We start from the raw sequence: 21,592 nt of genomic DNA, 5'->3' as shown, positions 1-21,592 counted from the left end.
CCGAGGGTATCTACCTTTTGTACCAAAGAACGGGGAAAGGAATATTCCAAAACTTCCTGTCCTATGTTGGACTGACCAGAAAGTCGTGAAAGTCCCAGCTGCTCGGTCGCACGTTGGCGTTCTCTGTTCTCGTTCGCGTGAGTGCGTGTTTTTCGCCTTCTCTACGTTTCTAGCGACATTGTGGTGCGTGGCTGTGATTTCGGAATCTTACAGAAAAAAAAAAAAAGATAAAACCTGACAAACTTCGGAGGAATTCTAAAGTGATTCAGCTTCGCATCGACAGTGTAAAGTTTTGAGTGTTTCACCTTTGTGAACGACATCGAAAAGTGTGCACACGATTATTGAAATCGGAGAGAGCTCAAAAAAGTTTGAGCCAGCCTTGGCGCTCGGGCACGAGTGTTGGAAGTGCGTGACCCGTTGACCTCTTTCTTCATCGTTCTCTTTGATTCATTTGATTGCAAGTGATCTCCCGCCGAGTTTGGCGTCAAATCGACACGAATAGACAATGTGAGTTTTTGATTTGATTTCATGTCCTATTTGTTTTTCATTTATGAGTTTCAACAGAGTAATAAGGTAGTAGGCAGACAGACAGGTAAACCAGGTACTCGGACTCTCTTTCTTTTTTCCCCCTTTTTCTTTTTCTTTTTTTGGGCCGAACCAGCGAGTTCAACAGCTCGGCCTCTTCAACCCCCTCGTTCGCCTCAAGGTGGAGGAGGCCTCCCTTCTCCACCGCATTTGCCCTTGAGCGTATTATAAGAATTACAAGCGTCAAATTGTCATCAACAGTTTTCAATCATACAACAGAATTGTTTTTCTTTCATGGCAATTGAGCGGACAAAAAACAAAAGACACACGGGTAGAAGACCTTGATGTTGCTCGTTTCGCGGTGGCTTCCCTGATACTTTTTTTTTTATTTTATTGATCCGTTTTGTTATTCAGATCCAACAAGCGTAAAGTAAAGAGAAAAAAAAAAACACCAGCTGTTACACAGTACGTGGGGGGCTCGATGGTGCATGGAGGCCCATGCCCGTGCGCGGGCGTGATCGCCATAGAGTGTAGCGCACTCGTTAAAATGGCGTCACGATCAGCAAAAGTCCAACCTGAAAGAAAAAAAAAATGTATGTTGAGAAGTAAAAACCTATGAAAGACAGACGCCCTTTTAACTTGTTGACGAAGGTGTAGTACCGTTAGGAAAGGTAAGAAAAAAAAAACAAAAAAAAACATCAGCTGGAGGGACAGCCGCGGGTTACATTCACTAACATCCGATCGCTAGTGCAAGTCTTTTTCTGTTCCTGACGGTTACGCTAATCAGGCGAGGAAAATGTTCCTTTGGTCTTTAAACTCAATTTTTTATTTTTCAAAATTTCTTTTTCACATTCAAGGCCTTTGCATGATTATTATCATATCAAGGTAACCTCTGAACTCACCTGTTTTTTTTTCTCCACTAAAGAAAAAAAAAGCGAGATTGGTTGGGAAATGAGTATCTTATTGGATTTTGCTTGTTTCCCACGCTAAAGCGAACGCTGTCTTTCTGACGTTGATTTCACTCGTCACGGGAGGGAAAGAAAGAAACGAAAAAAATATCGAAAGGAATTCATACGAGAAGTTTATATGACTCTTTGTTGTATCTTTTTTCCTCGTCATTTCTCTTAGTTAAAAATAAAAGGTGGGGTCAAATTGTTTGTCACGGGGATTTTTCTGAAATAGATAGGACAGTCCGTGAAACCAGTCACGTTCGTTATTTTTGAATCTCCTCTAGTGTCGGCCAGGTGAGACAGACGTTAGGGGTTCGTTACACCAGCACTTTCAATGAAGAAAATTTTCAAAGACATAAAAAAAAATGTTTTCCGAAAAAAAAAAAAAATAAAAATACGAAGCCGGAAGAAGGGCAACAAACCGCCTCCCTTCTGCTGTTCTTGTCTTTATGGTGGTCCGAGCGGAGGAGAGTCGTTGCTGCTTGGAGCCAAAAATTTTAAAAAAATGAAAAAAACAGGAAGCGGTTCCGGGCCGGATGGCAGCCATTTGCTTAACAAAGAGAAGAAATATATTTATAGAAAAGAGAGAGAGAGAGAGAGAGAGACAAGACGTCTCATGCGATGGCTATATAAGGTTTTTCAGAGAGGCAGCAACAAACTTGTGACCTTAAAAAAGAGAGACGAAAACTAAGAAAAAAAAAAAAAAAATCTTGTCATTTTCTACTCTTAGTGAGTTCTTTTCTTTGTATGTTTTGGGTCTTTTTATTTTTTTTTCTATGAAAATTGTTTGCGGCTTTTTTGTCCAGAGTCATGAACTCCAGAGCTTGTTCGTTTTTTTTTTTTTGTGTGTGTGCTTTTGGTCAAGGTATTCTAGCGGCGGACCATGTCACAACTGGCTCGAAACGTGACGTGATTCAACAAACAAAGGCATAGATTCTGGGGGTTTGACCGCTTGCTTGCCAACAATTTCGGGACTGGCGGTATGGTATTTCATTTGTTCGGAATTTATCCGATGAGATTACGACATAAAATGACGGGAATCCAGTTTTTTTTGCAGCCAATAAATTAATGGCACGTGGTGCAAGCCAACAACAAAAAATAAAAGAACAAAAGAAAATCGAATGCGTTTAAACTTGAATGCCATTTCAAAAAGCGAACTGGTTATTCTTGTCCTACAGAAAATTGTCTTCTGGTATCAACACGTTGATAGAAAACAGGGCCATGTTTATTGTTTTTGTTTCTTGTTTCAATGTCTTTTTTTTTTGTATTGCAAACACTCTCTCTTTTGTTACCCACTGCAACCGATGTTGCTCTTCCATCCGACAAGAAACCTACTTTACTGTTCTTGTTGCCGTGAGCGCGCGTTCAAATCTCCAAAACTGCTAACGCCCTGACGTTTGCCAATGACACAACTGACTTTCCAAGTTTCTTTTGTTTTTCTCACTTAACATTGCATTGATAAGGGATCAACATCTTAAGAACAAAATGGCAGTTGAAACACGAAAATCGTTACAAAAGAGAGGAAAAATGCAACATTGTGGAATCGTGAGTCTCGGGGGTTGATTATATTGATGAAGGTACCCCCAAAAAAAAAACTTTCTAAAAAAAAAAAAAGGATCGGGAGGAGTAGAAGTAAAAGAAAAAAAAAATATATAACTTGTCAAGTGATAAGACGCCTCCTTCTTCCTCTTTTTTTTTTTCTGTTATGCTAGATAGTATAAATAATAATAAAAAAGGCCTGGAGGTTGATTGCCTTTTCTGGTATTGTTCCCGCACGCACACACGAGTCGACCCTTTTGCGCCCGCCAAAGAATATCTCAGAGGCAGAAGGGGGAAGGCAAAAAAAAAAAAAAGGAGAGAGAGAGGTGGAGGCAAACAAGAGAGAGAAAGAGAAGAACTCGGGGAGATCTGGGTCACGGTGTTCTACTCTCCACCAACCGCCCCAGCCTAAATTTATTAGGCGCATCTTTTATTTTGTTTTTTGTTTTTTTTCTTCTCCCTTCTTACTAAAGAGAGAGCACGACATCCTGGATGAGATGATCACGCGTTTCTTTCTACTTCCGAATCAACAATGCGCTGAAAAAAAAAACAAAAAAAAACAAGATAAGAAAGATAGAACATTTCCGCACGCCAGCACCCACACACATCTCGTTGTGAGAGAAAAACAGTTTCTGCTTATCAATACGTCTGGGAGCTGTCAAGAATTTCGAATGCTAATTCATGCAAATGGACGACCCAGTCACTCTCAAATAACGTTTGACATTTAGTAGTTGATTTTTAGTGGCAGGCAGTACGTTACTTTGACTGCCATTGGAAAGAAAATGTGTGTGATACCCAAAAATAACACATAGACAACTTGGAGGATTTGACCTGAATGAACGGCCGTGTTGGCAGGCGTCCTCCAGGACTTTCACTGAACGTTCCCATTTAGGCATTCACTCTTTTCATGCAGATAAATGAAAAGCGATCGGCAGCTATTAAAATCTCAACGATATTGTGGGCGAATGAATAGAATGAAAAAAAGTACTCGCAGTTGACCCGTTTTTATTTTTTGTGAATTTTAGACAGAGAGAAAGTGGAACTCTGAAAGAAACAAAAACAAATGGAACTTGTTTCTATTGGTTTCTGGACGCGTACTTACCTTCACGCTTGATGGACGACTTCCCTTTCTTATAGTTTCAAAATGATAAACTTCTTGTTGAGTTGCTGTGCGCGTTTGTCACCACGTCTTTTGATTTATGTTTTTTTCAATTGCGATTTGTCTTGTTTTTTCAAGTGCTGATTTCAACAACTGGGCGTTGAGAAACCCGATAGATTCTCGTAGATAGTACGTATAGGGATTTTTTCATCAGCTCGAATCTTTAGTCTGAAAGCAAATGTGCAATCCGTCGTGATTCGGCGTGAAACCGGTCCAATCGCCTGAAGGCAGATGAGGAATGTCGTCATTCCACTTAGCCAACGTTCTCGGTCTTTCTAAGTAATAACAGCCCCGTTGGTAAAGATTTTTTCGTGAAGGGCACGTGAAGAACTCGAGCGCATCCCACAAAAAAAACAAAAAAACAATCCCTCGATATCAATTTAGGCCTTTTATTCTTTTCCACCGTTCACAATAGGAAAGATGAACAAGAACATACCCAAATGGAATTTTTAATACATTTTTTGTTTTTGTTTCAATGGCTAGTTGGTTGGGACACTGTCACGCTCAATTTGATGCACCCAGAATATCAATTTGCCTGTATTTCTTTTCTTTTTTTTTTTATGGACGAGGAAAACAAAACAACAGTAATAAAATTCTATAGAAAAATATCTGTAGGAGCAAAAGGTGAAATGAATTTTTGTTTTTATTTCCTTTCCTTTAAAAAAAACGCCGTGTTATGGGTTTGGTTAATGGCGTCGTGAATCGGTCACGAGACTGGAGGGCGGCAGAGGCGCAGCCAATAAGAAAACTGCTCTGATTAGTGGCGTGCGCGTGAGAGAGTGATGTCATTCGAAAATTTTGGATTTTTCCTTAAAACTTTGAGACCACGGAAGTGAACCAGTTGACAATACATTGCTGCGCATGCAAAGGCCAATCCACTAAAGGTAAAATAAGAATCCGTTTTCTAGAACGTGAATCTAACCTGGAAAAAAAAAATTAAAACCGAACGAGGAAAAGGAAGTTGATATGCAAACAACATATTGTGCTGTCTACCACTACACACACACGACCAAAATAAGAAATCACCAGAGAACCAAAAAAAAAAAAAAAATCTATTTGGAGGACAGACTGGTACAACATTGGTGACTTTTAAACTCCCCTCACTAACAAATATGGGCTGTTGAATGATGTCATTCTCAAGTCATTTGGTCACCGTGTGGAAACGAGATCGAGTCCTTGATACCAACACGGCACACGACAGTATTTTTTTTTTTTTTGGCAATCTGTGCCCGCATACAATGGCAATGCGTGGAACTTCATATTTTTTTTTCAGAGGGCTCCACACGATTAACCGTTAGTCTCTTTTCCAAACGCTTCTTTACGTTGAAATAGCTGATGGCAACTAGTAGTCATGCGCCCGGGGTGTGTTGCTTTTTCTTGTCTAAATCAACACGTAATATATAAAACTAGCGACCGTACATTTCTCTTCTTTTTTTTTTTCCAAGATTTACTAGACACCACAAAGATTGGACCAGGTGGCCGACAGCACCGTCCATCCGATAAGTTTTTTTTTTTTTAAATATGGGAAAAAAGAGATGGTGGAGATTTATAACAAACAAAATGCGTCGACTGCGTTCGCTGAACTTCGCAGATAATGATGGTAAAGAAAGAAAGAAAGGCTCCGGATACTGTACATTCATCCGTAGATGTTTGCATATTTCTCCAGCTTTCTCTGTCGCTATTTCGTGTTTCATTCACGTCCAACGTCTATTCAAACTGAGGAAAAAAAAAAAGAAGTCTTCCCTCCGTGTTTAACAATGAACGAGGCTAGGCAAGATGATGTGTAGATGTTGGAGCAGATAAAGCGCTTAATGAGTTCGTTGATCTGCTTTGTGAATCCGTCACGCAAACGAATCAGATGCGTTCACATCCGAAGCAATGGGAAGAAAACGAGAGACTTAAATAGTTGGAGTCAGAAGCCAACAAAAAAAAAAAAAGGGAGAGAGAGAACGATGACACCGGGACCCTCTAGGCGATGTATATAACCGCGTGAAAAAATCATTTGAGTTCCCACTCGGCGGCAGCGTACAACTTCCGCGTTTGCCTTCTTTTTTCTTTCTTTTCTTTTTGTTTAATCTTCTCTGGTTCCGACGTGTAACTGGCTGTAACTTGCTCGTGTCAATGCGCCACCGAAAAATACGTCTGCTCTTCTGAATACGGAATCACGAACAAGTACTAAGAAACAACTCTCGCGTGCCGCAAATGTCAGCATCGGTTGGGGACCCTATTTCCGCGAAATTCAATAAATAATGAAAAATAAGAGAAATAGACACTATATTTTTTTTATGGACGTACAGACCGAGAAACCGCTTTCTGATTATGCCACTGCCGAGTCATCATTTGCGGTGTAGAGACTATAACTGTATATGAGGTATGGGACTGTTTAATTGTGGTTCACCTTCCTATGTGTATTATTGCCATTCTCCCCCCCCATCACCTTCCTTTTTTTTCACCCAAACAGCTAGTGAACATCATAAATAGTCGAGAAACAAACAAAGGAAAGCAACTGAATCACAAACGGGACTTGCGTGAATGTCATCATCGCATATTGAAAAAGGGACACCGATATAACGAATTTAAAAAACAAAACAAAAGGAGAGTAGAAGCAGGAAAGAAACAGAGTCACCGTTATTAGATCCACACCCAAACGTGATTCCACGGTGGTTGCTTCTATTTAAAAAAAAAAAAAAAAAAAAAAAATTATTGAATTTAATTTTCTTTTGTTCGGAAAGAAAGAAAAAAAAAACCAGTTACACTTCGAAGGAAGGAGAAATTTGAATTTAGGTTTGTTCGGTCAAGTACGAAAGGAACACGTTCTTTTTCTTGACAATGTCAAAGCGTGAAACCGTTGTGATAATGGCTGCACTCTTTTTGTGCAAGGTAAGAATGTCACTCTCCCTTTCCCCCCCCCCTTTTTTTTATTAATTAGAAGAATTCATTGAATTTTTTTTTTTTCAACAAAAACTTAAGGAAAGAGTTACCTTGACATCGCGCACCTCCTCCAGTCTCATTTAACGACCGTAGGGCGTCAATCACCTGTTCTTGTATTCTGCCCCCTGCAGCAGAAATTTGCATGTTGTTGCATTCGGTTGTTAGTACGAAACAAATTCCTAACGGGAACCGTTCGTCTAAGGTGATTAGACGTCTAGATGATACATCTTCTTATTTTGATTCTAAAAAAGAAGAAGAGCTTTAGAAACTGATGCTAGGTAATAATGCAGACAATGAAAGGCCAGCGGCTCCCGCTGGCTGTTGGCTCTTTTCATCGTTTTGCCACTTGTTGTTGATGCCGGACGCTGGCCAGCGAGCCGGTGGGTCCTAACGGAAGATTCCCTTTCTTACGTCCGTCTTCTTCTTGCGTCTTTTTACTTTTTATAACAAACTGCCGGGTTCATTGTCACTCTATTAACAGCACCATATGTTTTTCAATTCAGCTTGATCGTCCAACCATACGGATTTTTTTTTTTTTTTTTTTTTTATAAAAACTGCGATACAAAATTAGGAAATGACGTGCAACATTTTGTGGAATTTCTCATTTATTTGAGTTTTTGTCTTGACGGCCGTGATGACAAACACGACATGTCAGCAAATGAGCCCACCAAACATGGGGGCTGTTCTCAAAAATTCTAGCTCATGTATTCGCCATTTATCTCATTTTCCCCTGTGAAACACGTTACATAGTAAAAACGAATCCAGCGCATGAATGTTCATGTGAAAGAGACAAAAAAAAAAAAAAAAAAAAACTTCGTGACTTGAACAAAAAAATGGGAACTCATCATTGTTTTTGTCTTCTGTTTTCGCATGGCCGGATTTAGGTGACATTCCCTGGGCGTGACACGAAACTCTCAGCCGAAAAAACTCCCATTCCATGCGCAAACAAAGGGACCACGTTGCCATGTACGACATGAAGGTCAAGACGCCGCCGATGGCCAACAAGCGGCGATCGTGGACTGGCCGGCTCAAGGATCGTTTTAAATCATCTACTGGCCAGTATGGGACTGTCGTCGTGTCGAACGGCGTCGAGTCTCACATGGCCGCACCTGGTGATGACTGGACGAGCGCTTGGGTGACCCATCCGCACCTACAGGAAGGACATCACGCGCCTTCGGTCCCGTCCCTCCAGGGAAGTGTTTTCGTGGCCGCCAATTTTGTTTATGACTACCGACAGAAATACGGATTGGATCCGGCCAATGGATGGATGGCCACTCCGGCTGTTGGGTCCATCGCTATACGGCGGACTACCGATTGGTCGACAACCAGAGGCTTGTACCCAGTCAGAACGTCGCCCGTTTTTCGCGCTGCCGATCCGTCGATAGATCCCGTCGTGAAGAACGAAAGAAAAACGAGCGTCAAAATGGCGGCCGACAACTACGGCGCATTCGAGTTCAGAGCGGCCGACGTCAATCAAAACATCCGCCAGATGCGTGAGAACAAACAGCAGAAATTATCCATCAGCCAAACGGCTCCGTCGGTCCCGACTTCACCACAGCCGCAACTCCATCCGTCGGATGACGACGATACCAACGGCGAAGAGAGCGACGAGAGCGATGAATCTCATCCGCAAACGACGGTGGCTGTCGATCGACCCGGATTGATCGTCAGCGGTCAGCGCATTTGCATTCTAACCGGCCAGGATTCGCCGACGGCCATCCATGCTGAGAAAGTCAGCCTCAAGGTAGAATTCCAAAGGAACTGTCCGCTCCGCAGGAGTCTGAGCGATCGTGCCAGGCCTAAAATGGCCGCACCGGCCAGCTTCCACGACACTACCCGTCTGACGCAAAGGACCCGATCCAGGGGATCGTTGCACGATCTGTTCGGCATATCGCCACCTACGGAACCGCTGCAGATTACGATCCCTGCCCCAGCATCGACCCCGGTATCGCCGGCACCGCAATCTCCTGGCAACCGGCGGAAAACGATCGTCCGACCGACCGAACCGCCGCCACCTCCACCGCCGCCGCCTCCTCCTCCGCCCAATGGATTGTGCATCGCCATCAGCGCGAACGAGGGGGGTAAAGAGACGCCACCGGTGGCCCCACCGCGCCGAATTTATCGCCATTCGAAAACGGATAGCGACAGTTTGCCTCGGGACTTATCAGCCAAGCCTTGCAACGACCCGCCATCAGTTCCTGTCACTCCGACATTAGATCTCTCCCCAGGCATAACATCGTGGGCTGGACGGCCTCTCATTGGACAGGTGCGGCAAACTTTTGTCTTAATTATCTGTTTTTACCCTTTGTATATAACCGATTCATTTTATTATTGTTAACGTTCAATGTGTTTCGTGTGTTTTTTTTTTTGCCCATTTTCCCGGCGGCTGAAAACAGATGGTCAGTTGGACGGCCTGGTCTGGCCATCAACATCATCAGCAAGAGGCCGAAGCGGCGGCGGAAGCGTTTGAAACGGTCAAGGAGGAAAAACTGGCCACGAAAACACGGACGCCTCCTGCCACGGTCACAACGCGTCCGGAGCCGGCCGGCGACGAGCCTAAACGTCGGCCGGTCTCGCGATTGTGGCCGTCTTTTTCGTCCATCGGTCGCGACAGATCGGCCAGTCGAGTACAGGCCGATCCGCCGACGTTGCTGCCTCCGCCAGCAGAGGAGGAGCACATCTACGAGGAGATTGACGACATTAAGGAGCGCGGCAGGGGATTCAGCCGGGCCGGACGCGGCGGCTCGTTCGCTGGAGCTAGTCGACAGGATATTTTGCGCTACCTTGAAGAATTGCGTAAGAAACACCCGACGGGCATCATTTCGGTTGAGGCCGAACAGCGTGAACGCAAGCGTCCGAACAGCCCCAGCCCCGTCAGTCCGATGACGCCCAGTTTGCCTCAACTGATTCCGGCCGATGAGGACGAAGACGACGAGATGGGCGCCCTCCTGTTGGCCATGCGCCACAACGCGCCGAACCGCAACAGCAATCGGAGTACGCAGTCCAGCACCAGCACGCAATCCAGCAGCCAAGAAAGCGCTCTATCACTTCCGGGAATCACGCCAGCGTCTTCAACAGGCGGTTACCAGGTAAAAATAAGAACGAAATTAGGCAAAAAAAAAAAAAAAAAAAAAAAAAAGAAGACTCTTCTCTCCCGACAGCCATTTTGAACATTTTTTTTTATTTTAGCTGTTCATTGTTCGTTATGTTTTTGGCCTATCGGTGAAAGTTTATTATTTTTTTTTTTTTTTTGCCGGCGTGTCGATATTATTGACCCGTCACGTTTAATTCAAGTGGCACTGCACGCCAAATGGTGAATAATGATTAACGTTCGTAGGTGTAAAAAGGAACGTCCGTGGGCGAAAATTGGCATTTATGCAAAGAAGACGGACAAAGCTTTATGAATATTCATGCGTTTCGATGCTCGTCGAAAATAAAAACTCGTGTTGCTTACACCGATGTAGAGTTGTAATCGACTTTCACGAACATGAAAACGCATCCAAGAAAAAGTAGGGGAAAGGAAAAAAAAAAAAAAAAAATCGGTGGTGGTGATGACGAAGCGTGGGAGGGGGGATGATTTTGGTTAATAATTTTCAAAATACGTAGGCGAAAGTTATATTTCAAAAAAAAAAAAAAAAAAAAAAAAAGATTTCACGGTGATAATGTATAATTTTTTTTTTTCTTTCTTTTCTTTTCATCCGCTCAAATAGAATGGCAGCAGCGGCGGAGGAGAGATCGAGCGGAACGACTCGGGCGTTGGTTCCGAAACGTCGGGTACGGCGCAGAGGTTAAGGCGGATGCGCCGTTTGAATAAATCGACGCATTACCATCAACTGGAAGGATCGACGACAGTCATCCCGAGCCAAGAAGATCCAGCCGCCATCCCGTGGTGTGTCGATTGCGACCAGCCGATGGAGTCCGATCAAGAAGAGTATGAACGAAACACACACAAAAACACATTGGCAACATTCTTCTGACATTGTTGGGTGTGTTTTGTTTTTTCTTAACAAATAGGCGCGACAGTTTGGTGTGTCACCGGTGCGCCCGTCGTCGCTGCGAACGGCGCGAAGTGCTGGCCGAACTGCTGGAGACGGAAGTTCGCTACGGTCGTGACTTGCGCGTCCTTCAGGACGAATTATACAAGCCCTTACTAGTCGCCGGCCTTGTTCCTCTACGCCAATTAGGTAAGGCAATAGAAGAGACAAAAAAAAAATACATTAAATAGATAAATAAGGAACTGTAATAAAAAAAAGAAGGGGGGGGGATGAAACGTCCAGTGCGGACTAGACAGTGGCGAATTTGACGGTCGTGAGCTTGAAACCACCAACGGAGCCCACAAATCTTTAGACGTCTTTTCCTTTTTGTTTGTTCTCCCTTTTGGCCCGTTTCGCGTGACGCTGATTTATGCGGCCGCTCGTAACGACCTAACAGACCTCCTAGTATGGCTACTGCAACTTTGAAAAAAAAATGTATATATATATTCATGGGATGTCGAGAGATTACACGTAGAAATATGGGTACTTTATTACTCACCGTGGGAGGGGGGGGGGGAGGATAAAAAAAAAAAAAAACCGAGCAAACTTTGACAAGGGCGAGTGTTACACAAGTAGTCCGGAATTTCGAACGCTGATGACGCGATGCAATCATTGGTGATCATGATCGGAAGGGAAACCAGGTCGGCCCAGTCGTCATAAAAATTATGGATCAGTTTCCCAATCTATTCAAATCGAACGATCAGCAGGCTATAATTTGTGTACGGCTAATGCTATCAAACAGATGGGGATAATCTCTTTTAATTCGTTTTGCAAATTAGAAAGTCCTTTTTCTAGATTTTAAAGCTTTCAAAGAGGCTCGATAATAAATGATTGGAATGCATTTCAATGTCTGTAGATGCCGTGTTCCTGAACGTGTCCGAATTGAGTGGCCAGAGCCAAAGGTTTGGCCAGCGACTACGAGAGGCGGTCGAGATCGCGCTGGAACAGGGCGACGAAGACCTGCTGACCGTAGACGTCGCTCGCCTCTTCCTCGACAAAGAAACGGAAGAAATGATGGACGCCTTTCGTCGCTACTGCGTCCGCTCCGTACGTTTTCGCGGATTTTGTTTGTTGTTTCATAACGTCATCGCTATTTCAGTACATAATAACATCCGCCATATTTTTTTACAGGGTGAGGCCTCGCTGTTGCTATCGTCACTAGAAAAGGAACGCGAATTGTTGCGCATTTTTCTGCGGGCATCGCAGTTGGAGAATCCGGCTCTCAGACGGATGGATCTTCACGCTTTCCTAATGGTAAAGAATTCCTCCACCCCCTTCTTTTTTTTTTTTTTGCATTCCTTCTATCAATGTTTTCTAATTTTTTTTGGGGGGTTTTTATAATCAGGTTCCGGTGCAAAGGATCACGAAATACCCTTTACTATTAGGACGTCTTCTACGTGCCACTGCCCAGCAGGACGTTGAAATGCGCGAAGCTTTGCGAGAAGCGCAGGCTAAAGTGGAATCCTACCTGACGGCCATCAATGCGGTAAAACTAAACGAAACGATATGATCTTTTAAAAAAAACTGGACACATTAAAAAAAAAAAAAATCAAATGGTGCATAATCACAGGAGGCCAAAGAACTCGGAACTGTTTCCCGACCGTGGCGACGTGGTTATTCGGTGCCCAATCTCAACGCCAATTCAACAGCCAACACTAGCACTATTCAGCGTCCATCCGGCGAAGAGTTGATGAACCTTCGGTTACGCAAGGTAAAACACGACGATTCCATTTTTTTTTTTTATTCCAACACGCTTGGTCAGCGTGCATGACCAAAGAAAAAAAAAAAGAAAGAGAGAATAAAGCAAAAGAAAAAAGAAGTCAAAAACATTCTCAAAGTGACCGCACCGAGTGGTGGTTTTCTCATCATCGTTCGTCTTGTTGTTATTTTGGCTGGCGCCCGCAGATGGCGATGGATTGCCTCGGTTGGTCGGACAACGCCGCTGCCCAATTGGTAATGGAAGGCTACGTGAAATTGACGCAACCGGGCGAACTGCTCCTGACCACGACGCGCAGTCGAGGACGGACCCTGAAATGGCAGAACGTCTGGATGGGCCTCGTCACTCTCAACCACCAAGTATGGCTTTATCTTGTCCACTTGAAGAAACACTCTCTATTTTCATTTTTTTTTTTTTTTTTTGACACTTTTTCTTCTTTTCTCTGACTTTTCTCACCGTTCAAATTTTTTTATCTAAAAAAAATCCAGGACAATAAGACGTCCGTCTACGAGCTGGCCGGAGAAACCGATAACCCTCCAGTGGCGTTCAACGCCAAACCAGCCGTCCAAGAAGCCGCAGTTGTGCTCATAAAAGACGTCAAAAATGCGAGACCTGGACCATCTATTTATAGGGTACGTTCATCCGCCATTTTGCCGTTTCAAAAAGAAAAAGATCAAAGTGTGGCTGACAAATTCATGAAAACTCGCATTGTGTAGGATCCACTAATGCTGTCGCACTGCACCATCAGCAGCGAAGCGGACGAACTGCCCAACTTCTTCGAGATCCACCACATCGTCACCAAAGAGTCGTTCATCTGCCAGACGGTCGATGCCGGCCAAACCCAGCAGTGGCTGCACAGGTTGCGGGTCCTCAGCTTGGGTCTGGGCCGTTGGAAACAGCGCCGGAACGCCTTACCTCACGTCATGATGATCAACTGACGAGACAATTTTTCTATTCTAGATCATTCCTCCCAATTAACAATGGACCCCCTTCTTGTAATATTTGCTACGTGGAGCTTATATATTATATATAAAACATAAGTTTGACCCTACCTACACTTGTACCATATTCGACAAAATATATATTAAGCAACTTGGATCACCACAAAAAAAAAGAATAATTAACATTTAGCCAATGACTTTTGACACGGTTCGCTCAACAGCTGTGGCAATTATTGCGGCATGAGGCATTATATCGAAACGATGCGTGACTTGAATGAGAGGGGGGGGGGAGAAATTCACGTCCCAAAATTTTTAATTTTTTTCCCCCTTAAAAATCGTGTCAGGGCTAACGTTTACCTAATGATTCCGATTGATTTGAAATGCTAAGTTAATAGTCAAGGTTCCATTCTTCGGAATGGAAGGTTATGGCAATTGTCATTCATATCGTTCTTTGTCTCATGAATGAAGCAATGCGCGTCTTGCGTCAAGTCATTTGCAAGCTGCACAGTATCGTTCATACATTAGTCAAGTGCACGTGTCACGTCCTTTTGCTCTTCCCAGTGACCTGCAGGGTCTTTCCTAGAGCTCTTTTTTCATAGGTATGAGAAGGTCACGCACTTCAGCGCTACCGCAGACTTCGCGCAATGAAGGATGATCCTCATGAAAAAACGCAATTAAACTAACCTCAATGTCCCACAGAACAGAATTGCGCTGCTGTTGTTTAACCAATTTCTCAACTGTTTGAAAGGTGAGTGCAATTTATGAACAGGAGCCGATAGATTTATGACGTACAACGAAAAAACATTAACTGATGTACATCAAGATAATTGTTTTGTTTGTTTTCTAGGAACGTGCAATGAAGATTGACATCATTCGTCTTCTTCTCCCTCCTAAGACGTGTGCAAAAAGCAATTCTGAACCCGTTCCAAAATAACTTTCTAGTTCCAGCAACTAGATTTTTCATGAAAAAAAAAAAACAGAACAAACGATGGAATTTGCATCGAAGTCGTTAACAAAACAAATTGCACTCGTGAGACGAATCTCAGGTTCAAAAGCTTCCCTCGCCTGGAACACCTCATTCTTTCACCAACGGAAGCCAATGGTTCGTTCGTGTGGGAATGTTTCGCATTCATTCATCATCAACCTCTACTTGTCAACATCAATAAGTTCTCGTTTTTCTTTCACTTCTGGTTTCTCTCCGGAAGTTCCAGGAATTCTCTCTTTCGTTGAACTGAGTGATCGTATATGCATCTGCTTGCCAATTAAACGTTTGATTGTTCACGTCACCAGCGTGAGAAGTGTGCTACCAGTTGACGTTTCACGTCCGCTGTCGTCGGTCTGTGTGTGTACGACATTGTACAAGGTCTACGGACCGAAATATATGTGTCACGGTGGAAATCGGTTCGCCAGAGATTCAACTGCAGATGTTTTTTCTTGCCTGAATTGCGGATGAGAAAGTGCACGTATCGCTGTGTCATGAACGCGTGACAAGAAAAACTGAACAACGAAGAAAATGGCTATAAAGGCCGGCCTATCGCTTCACGCTTGTCGGGACAAAGCCTCGTTCTCAATACATCGGATTTCTTCCATCAGCTGCCAAAAAAAGAGCTCGAAAAAAGAAAGAAAGCCAACAGATTTGTCAAGTGCCAAGAATATCAACTACCTTTTTTTTTCAAGAAAAAAGAAAGGTCGTTTTAAGAGTAAGACATCCGGGAGCTGTGGACAGTGAATTTTAAATTCATTTCATTGGAATCTTTCTGGCCAAAATGAGTAAACAGGAATGAGCAATTTCTGGATGCATTTATCGCAGCGAGTGCAGAATTAGAGAAAGCTCAAACGCGTTAATCTGATGGTCATCAAATTGATTGCGAGTACACCGATGTCAACTGGCCAACCCGATCGCGAGCACACCGACTAATTAGGTTATCAAAGCGTGAAAAATAGAGTTCGTGAGTCGTTCATTAAACTTTTTTCTTTTTGCGAAAAGAGAAAACCTCAGGCATTGGGCGATAGTTTTGCTTTCAGTCTTTGCGTTCAGTTTCCCTATGTCCGAGGACAACAAAAGAAATTCCTTTTCGTTTTGGGTTTGCATATACTTTATTATTTTTTGTTGTTTGAATAAATTCTGTTTTGTCAATGAGGTCGAGTGAAAGCTGTCGCATTCTCCGGGAAACCTTCCGTGGCGCCCGAACGCATTTTCCCTTGATCTTATACTTGCGTGACTTAAAAAGCCACGGTAGTTCTAGTTGTCGACTATAGGGGAAGATATCGTTCAGCGAAACAGCAAACGATACGATTCGTCCCACGCATGACATGTTGGCGTTTTAACATATGCCCAACTGGAGAAAAGGAAACAAACAGAAAGAGGGTCTCGTGAAACTCTGCGTATAGCACCAATCACGTTCGTTTTTCTCTCTTTCTTTTGATTTGTTTAAAACTGAATAGTATTCATTTGGTTTCAGTAATTTACCTCGTAGAGTCATTCACAGTGGAATCACAATAGCGCTCTTGGCATTTATAATATTATGGTTTACTAGCTAAACTACAGACGAGCTAGACACAGTAAGGAAAACAAAAACGGTATCGATATCCCGATGATTAGCTGCCTGCATCCATGAACCTAGTGACCATGGGGAGAGTTACGAACAACCTACGAGTTACGATTACCTTTTCTCTACCTCAATTTGTGGGTCGATCTTCAACATGTAGTGAACAGTACTACAGGTCGATTTTTTTTCTTGTTCTTCATTCTTAGCCCCTTTATAGTAGGCATGGCTCTTCTCTTTCTTGAAGGCGTATCCAACGTTGTCCTTTGATGTAGATGATGTCCGAAGCGATGAGGATGTTGACTACTGCGTAATCCGATGAAGAATCTTGCTAATCTTGAATGATTATATGGTGGGGTGGTAGGGAGGAGAGCATGGAGGAAAGGGACGGCTTGGAAATTGGAGGTGGCGGGAGTTGAACCCGTGACCGACAGATTACAAAGCGAGGGTGATAGCCACCGCACATCACAATCGAAACTAGCTTTGTGTGTCCCTCATTCAAATAGGTAGCTTATGTATATATTTATTGAATGAACTATGGCGCTGTGGCATAGTTCGTGGCTGATATGCTAATTTCACGGGTTCGAATATGTGTTGTCATGCTATTTAAATTTTTTTTTAAAGATATTTAGTCTATATTATTTTGCAAAGCACTCGCTATCCCTGTCCGTCGGCTTATATGATGATGCCCACCCTTTTTAAGCAGTTTAATAGAGTAGAGATATTTTATGTCAAACACGTATAACCTAGATTTAAGTTATAGAGTTCTTTTAACAAATTGTTTTTTACCTTGGACATTAATAAGACAACTATGCTTCTACGTGTGTTCATTAACATTCCCTTGTGTTACAGTCTAAGGCTATGTCGTGTAATTTGAGACGTATTATAACCGTCAGCGTCGTTGGTTGCTAAAGCGATAGACAAGTTCAGGTTTGCAATCAGTCGTGATCGTTTCTTCTAACGAAAGTCACGAGAGGGGAAGGCAATTGTCCGTCCTCACGATTTTCTCGGAATAGACGACCTTCGTTCAAGGGGTGGTATAGTTGTTCTGGATAGTGTGTTGTATAATTATAGACGAACATCAGACTTGTAAAAAACATGTAGCTAATCATGTTGGTACCGTAATTAGCACAAGAAATGCGTGGAATTCGAAGAAAGGGAATCTTGGATGATGCAGGGAGATACATGCAAGTCGGGGACTTGCGCAATCATAGCCAGTTAAGCGGGATTGAACGAAAGCCGTGACTAGCAACTTTCTACCCCTACTAGTTCACGACCAAGAGTCCCATTTTGAAACCCGGGCAAATTTGATAGTTTGGAGCACGTTGCTCCATGTCCAATTTCTTGGATGATTTGTAATGATAAAATTGTGCTCCCTTTTCAATCACGCGATTATGATTAACTTGGTCATCTAGAATTTAGCGTCATGTCCTTGAATGTGGAACCGATTCTGGACAGTCAACGTCGAGTCTTTTCGTTCAGTTGTTCATAGAAACGTCATCATCATAGCTTTCAATGTCGAACTTCAAAACGTAGTTGGCATTATTGCTACATTTGGCCGAAAACTATCACGCAGTTTCTACGCGTGGATTTGTGGCACAAGAAACGCATTCGATTTCAACAGACACACGTATGGAAAAACTATGACAGGCGTACCTGTCAATCATGTAATGCACAAATGCGAAAGATATCAGAAAGAAAGATGTAGTTTCAGTTCTTTTTTTTGGGGGTTATACTGGATCACCTCTCTTTTTAATGGATTGATTCGTATTTTGGCGTTTTTGTACTGCTAGCAAAGTTGAATGATATCGCAAACGTACGATGCCCACTCTCGATTTCATGTCACTTTTGGACATTGAGTGAAGTTCTGATTTTGTTTCTTTTTTCCTTTCTAGCTTTTCTGTAGAAAGTGCTATAATAACACAACAGATAAGCGAATTTTCATTTCTATTGGAGGTCGAGATCTCGTTGACGATAGCTGTACTTTTTCATCGTCCGGACAAGATCAACAGATCCGAACGCGCTCTTGATTAGCGAAATCAAACAGCCAAATTTGGAATTTTGATCTGCAGGTGACCTTAATGCTGTGCCAAATTTAAATTCCGCTTTTGCAATAATATAACACGTACATTTTATTTTCAAGGTACTTTGCATCATGATATCTAGGATGATCAGCCGCATGCAACCATTAGCAACAAGCCCTGGCCGTCATTCCACTTTATCCACCATATCGGTCATTTTTCTATCATTGCTTGTGTGCAATCATCAGATTTGCAGCGGCTATGAAGCAGAAAGAGGCGTCCAATTACGTGGCGGATCTACTAACAATAACAGCGCTTACCTGCGCTTTGTGATTCTCCACGTTAGTCTCCAAATCGTGATAGGGGCTTTTATCACTTCACAAAAGAATGCCATTAGTATTTGTTTCTATTTTTTTTTCTAAGATAATTTTTATCTCTTTCAGCTACCTCCGGTACTTATCGTTACAAGAAATTCGAGTGGCCATATTACCAATCTCGGCGGGATCGCCATGTCCGTTTTAGAATGGCTATCTCACACAATGGATTTTAGGTATGTTTATATATTAGGGATTCCCCTTAGCCAAATCATAACTGGTGTGAACTTGAAACTGAGTGCAATTTAATCAGGTACGAAATTATACCAGACAATATTTACAGCGTCGAGAACAATGCTGCCGGAAAAGGTCTGATGAGCTACATCTTGGAAGGGGTAATAATTATATTGATAATTCATTTCTTAATAAATCAATAGATAAGAAGGGAAACCCATCCGGAAAGGCCTCGAGAACACAATCGGGACAGCAAGCAGAACAAATACGGCATAACGTTTAATTATTATATTCCTTTTTTGTCTTCAGAGAGCTGATGTCATCCTGGGAGGGATCGTTATAACAGCAAGCCGTTTTCAGAAGCTCAATTTCCCTTATCCGTTTGTTATTGGTCAATTTGGTCTCGTCATACCGTATCCGAGTTCCGAGGTTGATATCATGGCTGTCTGGAAGCCATTCCAGGGACAGGTATGAGTACGAAACTCTATGCGCATTAGAAAGGTCGGGCACTTGCATAATATTTTTGACTATTTATTTATTTTTTGTGGCTTATAGATCTGGATTTTTCTGGCAGTCTCTATGGGAATGACAATATTATGCCTCTATGGCATCAGCCATTGCATTAAAGATTACCTGACAAATAAAACAACTAAAACTAAACTAACTAACGGCAAATTATTTGAAGATATCGGACGAGCCTTCCAATACGTTTTTGGTGTTATTCTATCACAAGGTAACATTTTGAAAAAGCATTACGCAGAGACTGATCATTTTACAACTTTCGCGTAAACCCCTCATAGGTTTGCTAGCTCAAGGTGGAACAAGCCGTGACCAGAAACTGACGATTCGTTTCCTGGCCGGGGCTTGGTGCACGGCCTGTTTCGTTCTAGTGACAGCTTACAGTAGCGTCCTGATTTCATTCGTGACGTCACCTAATTACAAACCCATGATTCAATCTTTATATGACATGCCGAAAAATCCTAAAATCAAAATCACAGTCAATCGTGGATGGTCACCCGATCTTCTGTTTACGGTAAACGCATAACATTTTGTATTAGCTCTAGAATGATTGCGACAACTGCGAAAGGCAATTTGTTTTTACAAAGCGAAAGAAAATTTGAACTATGCAACTATTTATCTATACACAGCAGATTAATTTAAATAGATGATTAACGGTTTTACCTTCTCACCAATGAAGAACGCTGAAGATGGCATTTTCAAGTATCTGGGAGATCAATTGAGAAACGAACCTGGTCTGCGTTGCAGCGAGACGTCGCAGTGTATGGATAGAGTTAGAAAGGGATCCAGCGCTTACGTACAAGTAAAAATGCATCGACATTTAAGTTTATCATTCCATAGGTGGTGTAACGCATTTTTATTTTGCTATAATTTTAGGAATACAGAACGATAAGAAATTATGTTGGAGAAGACCTGAAAAACACTGGCCGCTGTGATTTCACGATCGCAAAGCAACTTTTCTTTAGTTTCGGAGCGGGTCTTGCCATTTCGAAGCAAGCGGACGTCGAATACTACAACAGAGGGCAAGTTGATTTCCATACCATTTCAGCTACTTGATGAAAATTTTCTTAAATCCTTTATTGTGTCTGTACGTTTTGAACTCTGCAGAATGCTAAAGGCTCACGAAGCTGGATTCGTTGATTTATGGTTCGCTCGCAATTCGGTTGATGCGTCTCGATGCTTGAATCCAATACGTGACATCGCTTCTGAGAAACAACGTGTCACACTTGGAGGTCTGAGCGGAGCTTTTCTCGCACTGGGATTTGGATATGGTTTATCAGTCTTAAGCTTCGTCGGAGAATTCATATTCCGGCGTCGATAATCGCCCACATCAGACCCACCGGCTGCAATTTGATATGCGGAGCTTATCATCATCAATGTGGGGAAAAATTTCCGTGTTACACAAAGAGATTTTCGTGCCCACACTTTTAGTTGTACGTTAGAAGCTATATGTTTAAATGTCTTGCAGAAGGAATACTCTGAAGAAACAATCCTTTTTGATTTTTAGAAAATTTAGCTAGAAACATTATGTGTTTTCACAAATGATTGTCCCTGTATTAGTATAATCCCAGTCTCTGTTTTCATACAAAGAGTACACAACAATCTAGTCACATTATCCTTGTCTTAGTATAAAATTTCGTGTCGCTGTTTGTTACACCATTATTCTATTGGTGTGAAATAGAAAAAAGTGCATCCCTCTACCATTTCTACTATTATAATGCGAACGTTAATTTTAGTACTGCAATATGAAGTGTTAGGTAAACGCGTAAAACATTCTCAACTGTCGCAGATTTAGGGCAGATCTTTACCAACGGAAGTAGAGCGTTTAACTGAGGGCTGAACGCTTTAAGCCAAACTAAGTATGAAATTACCGACCAGAAAATTTCTTTTGAAATCTTTTCCTTTTCTTTTTATTGTGTTCATTTTGTTACGCAATTCCCCGCTAAACCGCGAATCCTTGCAGCCAATAGGCCAAGTTACCGCTAGACTTTGCACCTCACAAACGCGACAATTAACGTTCATTACCGTTGGCCACAAAGCTCTTTTTCTTGTCACCCGAAATCAGTGGCCGTTTGCGACAAGTCCACGGTCTGCATCGTCTAATCGTTTCGCTTTGGACCATTTTTTTATCCGTTACGAATGGCTGACGTTTAAAAAGAGTT

The 21,592-nt window shown here is 42.5% G+C and overlaps 2 protein-coding genes across 2 annotated transcripts; both read left to right on the top strand.

Annotated features, from left to right (window-relative positions):
• Positions 1-123: 123 nt before the first annotated feature.
• Positions 124-13,964, top strand: LOC130700246 (uncharacterized). The gene is made up of 12 exons (XM_057522280.2): positions 124-507; positions 7,989-9,370; positions 9,501-10,193; positions 10,815-11,035; positions 11,119-11,288; positions 11,995-12,185; positions 12,270-12,392; positions 12,484-12,624; positions 12,709-12,849; positions 13,044-13,214; positions 13,344-13,487; positions 13,572-13,964. The coding sequence occupies exons 2-12, from the start codon at positions 8,042-8,044 to the stop codon at positions 13,791-13,793; spliced, it is 3,546 nt and encodes a 1,181-aa protein (XP_057378263.1). The 5' UTR covers positions 124-507; positions 7,989-8,041; the 3' UTR covers positions 13,794-13,964.
• A 4,324-nt stretch (positions 13,965-18,288) lies between these two features.
• On the top strand, positions 18,289-21,038 carry LOC130700252 (ionotropic receptor 93a-like). Its single transcript, XM_057522288.2, has 10 exons — positions 18,289-18,414; positions 18,486-18,704; positions 18,807-18,913; positions 18,991-19,072; positions 19,221-19,379; positions 19,467-19,644; positions 19,712-19,944; positions 20,110-20,232; positions 20,307-20,452; positions 20,538-21,038. Exons 2-10 carry the CDS (start codon positions 18,498-18,500, stop codon positions 20,749-20,751), a joined length of 1,449 nt encoding a protein of 482 aa, XP_057378271.1. The 5' UTR covers positions 18,289-18,414; positions 18,486-18,497; the 3' UTR covers positions 20,752-21,038.
• Positions 21,039-21,592: the final 554 nt, after the last annotated feature.

This window comes from Daphnia carinata, chromosome 8 (assembly GCF_022539665.2).
Source record: "Daphnia carinata strain CSIRO-1 chromosome 8, CSIRO_AGI_Dcar_HiC_V3, whole genome shotgun sequence".
NCBI lineage: Eukaryota > Metazoa > Arthropoda > Branchiopoda > Diplostraca > Daphniidae > Daphnia > Daphnia carinata.
The sequence above is the reverse complement of the archived record's forward strand: the minus strand, read 5'-3'. Positions and strand labels throughout refer to the sequence as shown.

Excerpts from the sequence above, each read along its gene's own strand:
- LOC130700252 (XM_057522288.2), top strand. The coding sequence starts at position 18,498 with ATGATATCTAGGATGATCAGCCGCATGCAACCATTAGCAACAAGCCCT. Across the intron at positions 18,914-18,990 it reads TCTCACACAATGGATTTTAG|GTACGAAATTATACCAGACA; the intron begins GTATGTTTATAT and ends CAATTTAATCAG. Across the intron at positions 19,073-19,220 it reads TGAGCTACATCTTGGAAGGG|AGAGCTGATGTCATCCTGGG; the intron begins GTAATAATTATA and ends TTTTGTCTTCAG.
- LOC130700246 (XM_057522280.2), top strand. The coding sequence starts at position 8,042 with ATGCGCAAACAAAGGGACCACGTTGCCATGTACGACATGAAGGTCAAG. Across the intron at positions 11,289-11,994 it reads TGTTCCTCTACGCCAATTAG|ATGCCGTGTTCCTGAACGTG; the intron begins GTAAGGCAATAG and ends CAATGTCTGTAG. Across the intron at positions 13,488-13,571 it reads CTGGACCATCTATTTATAGG|GATCCACTAATGCTGTCGCA; the intron begins GTACGTTCATCC and ends CGCATTGTGTAG.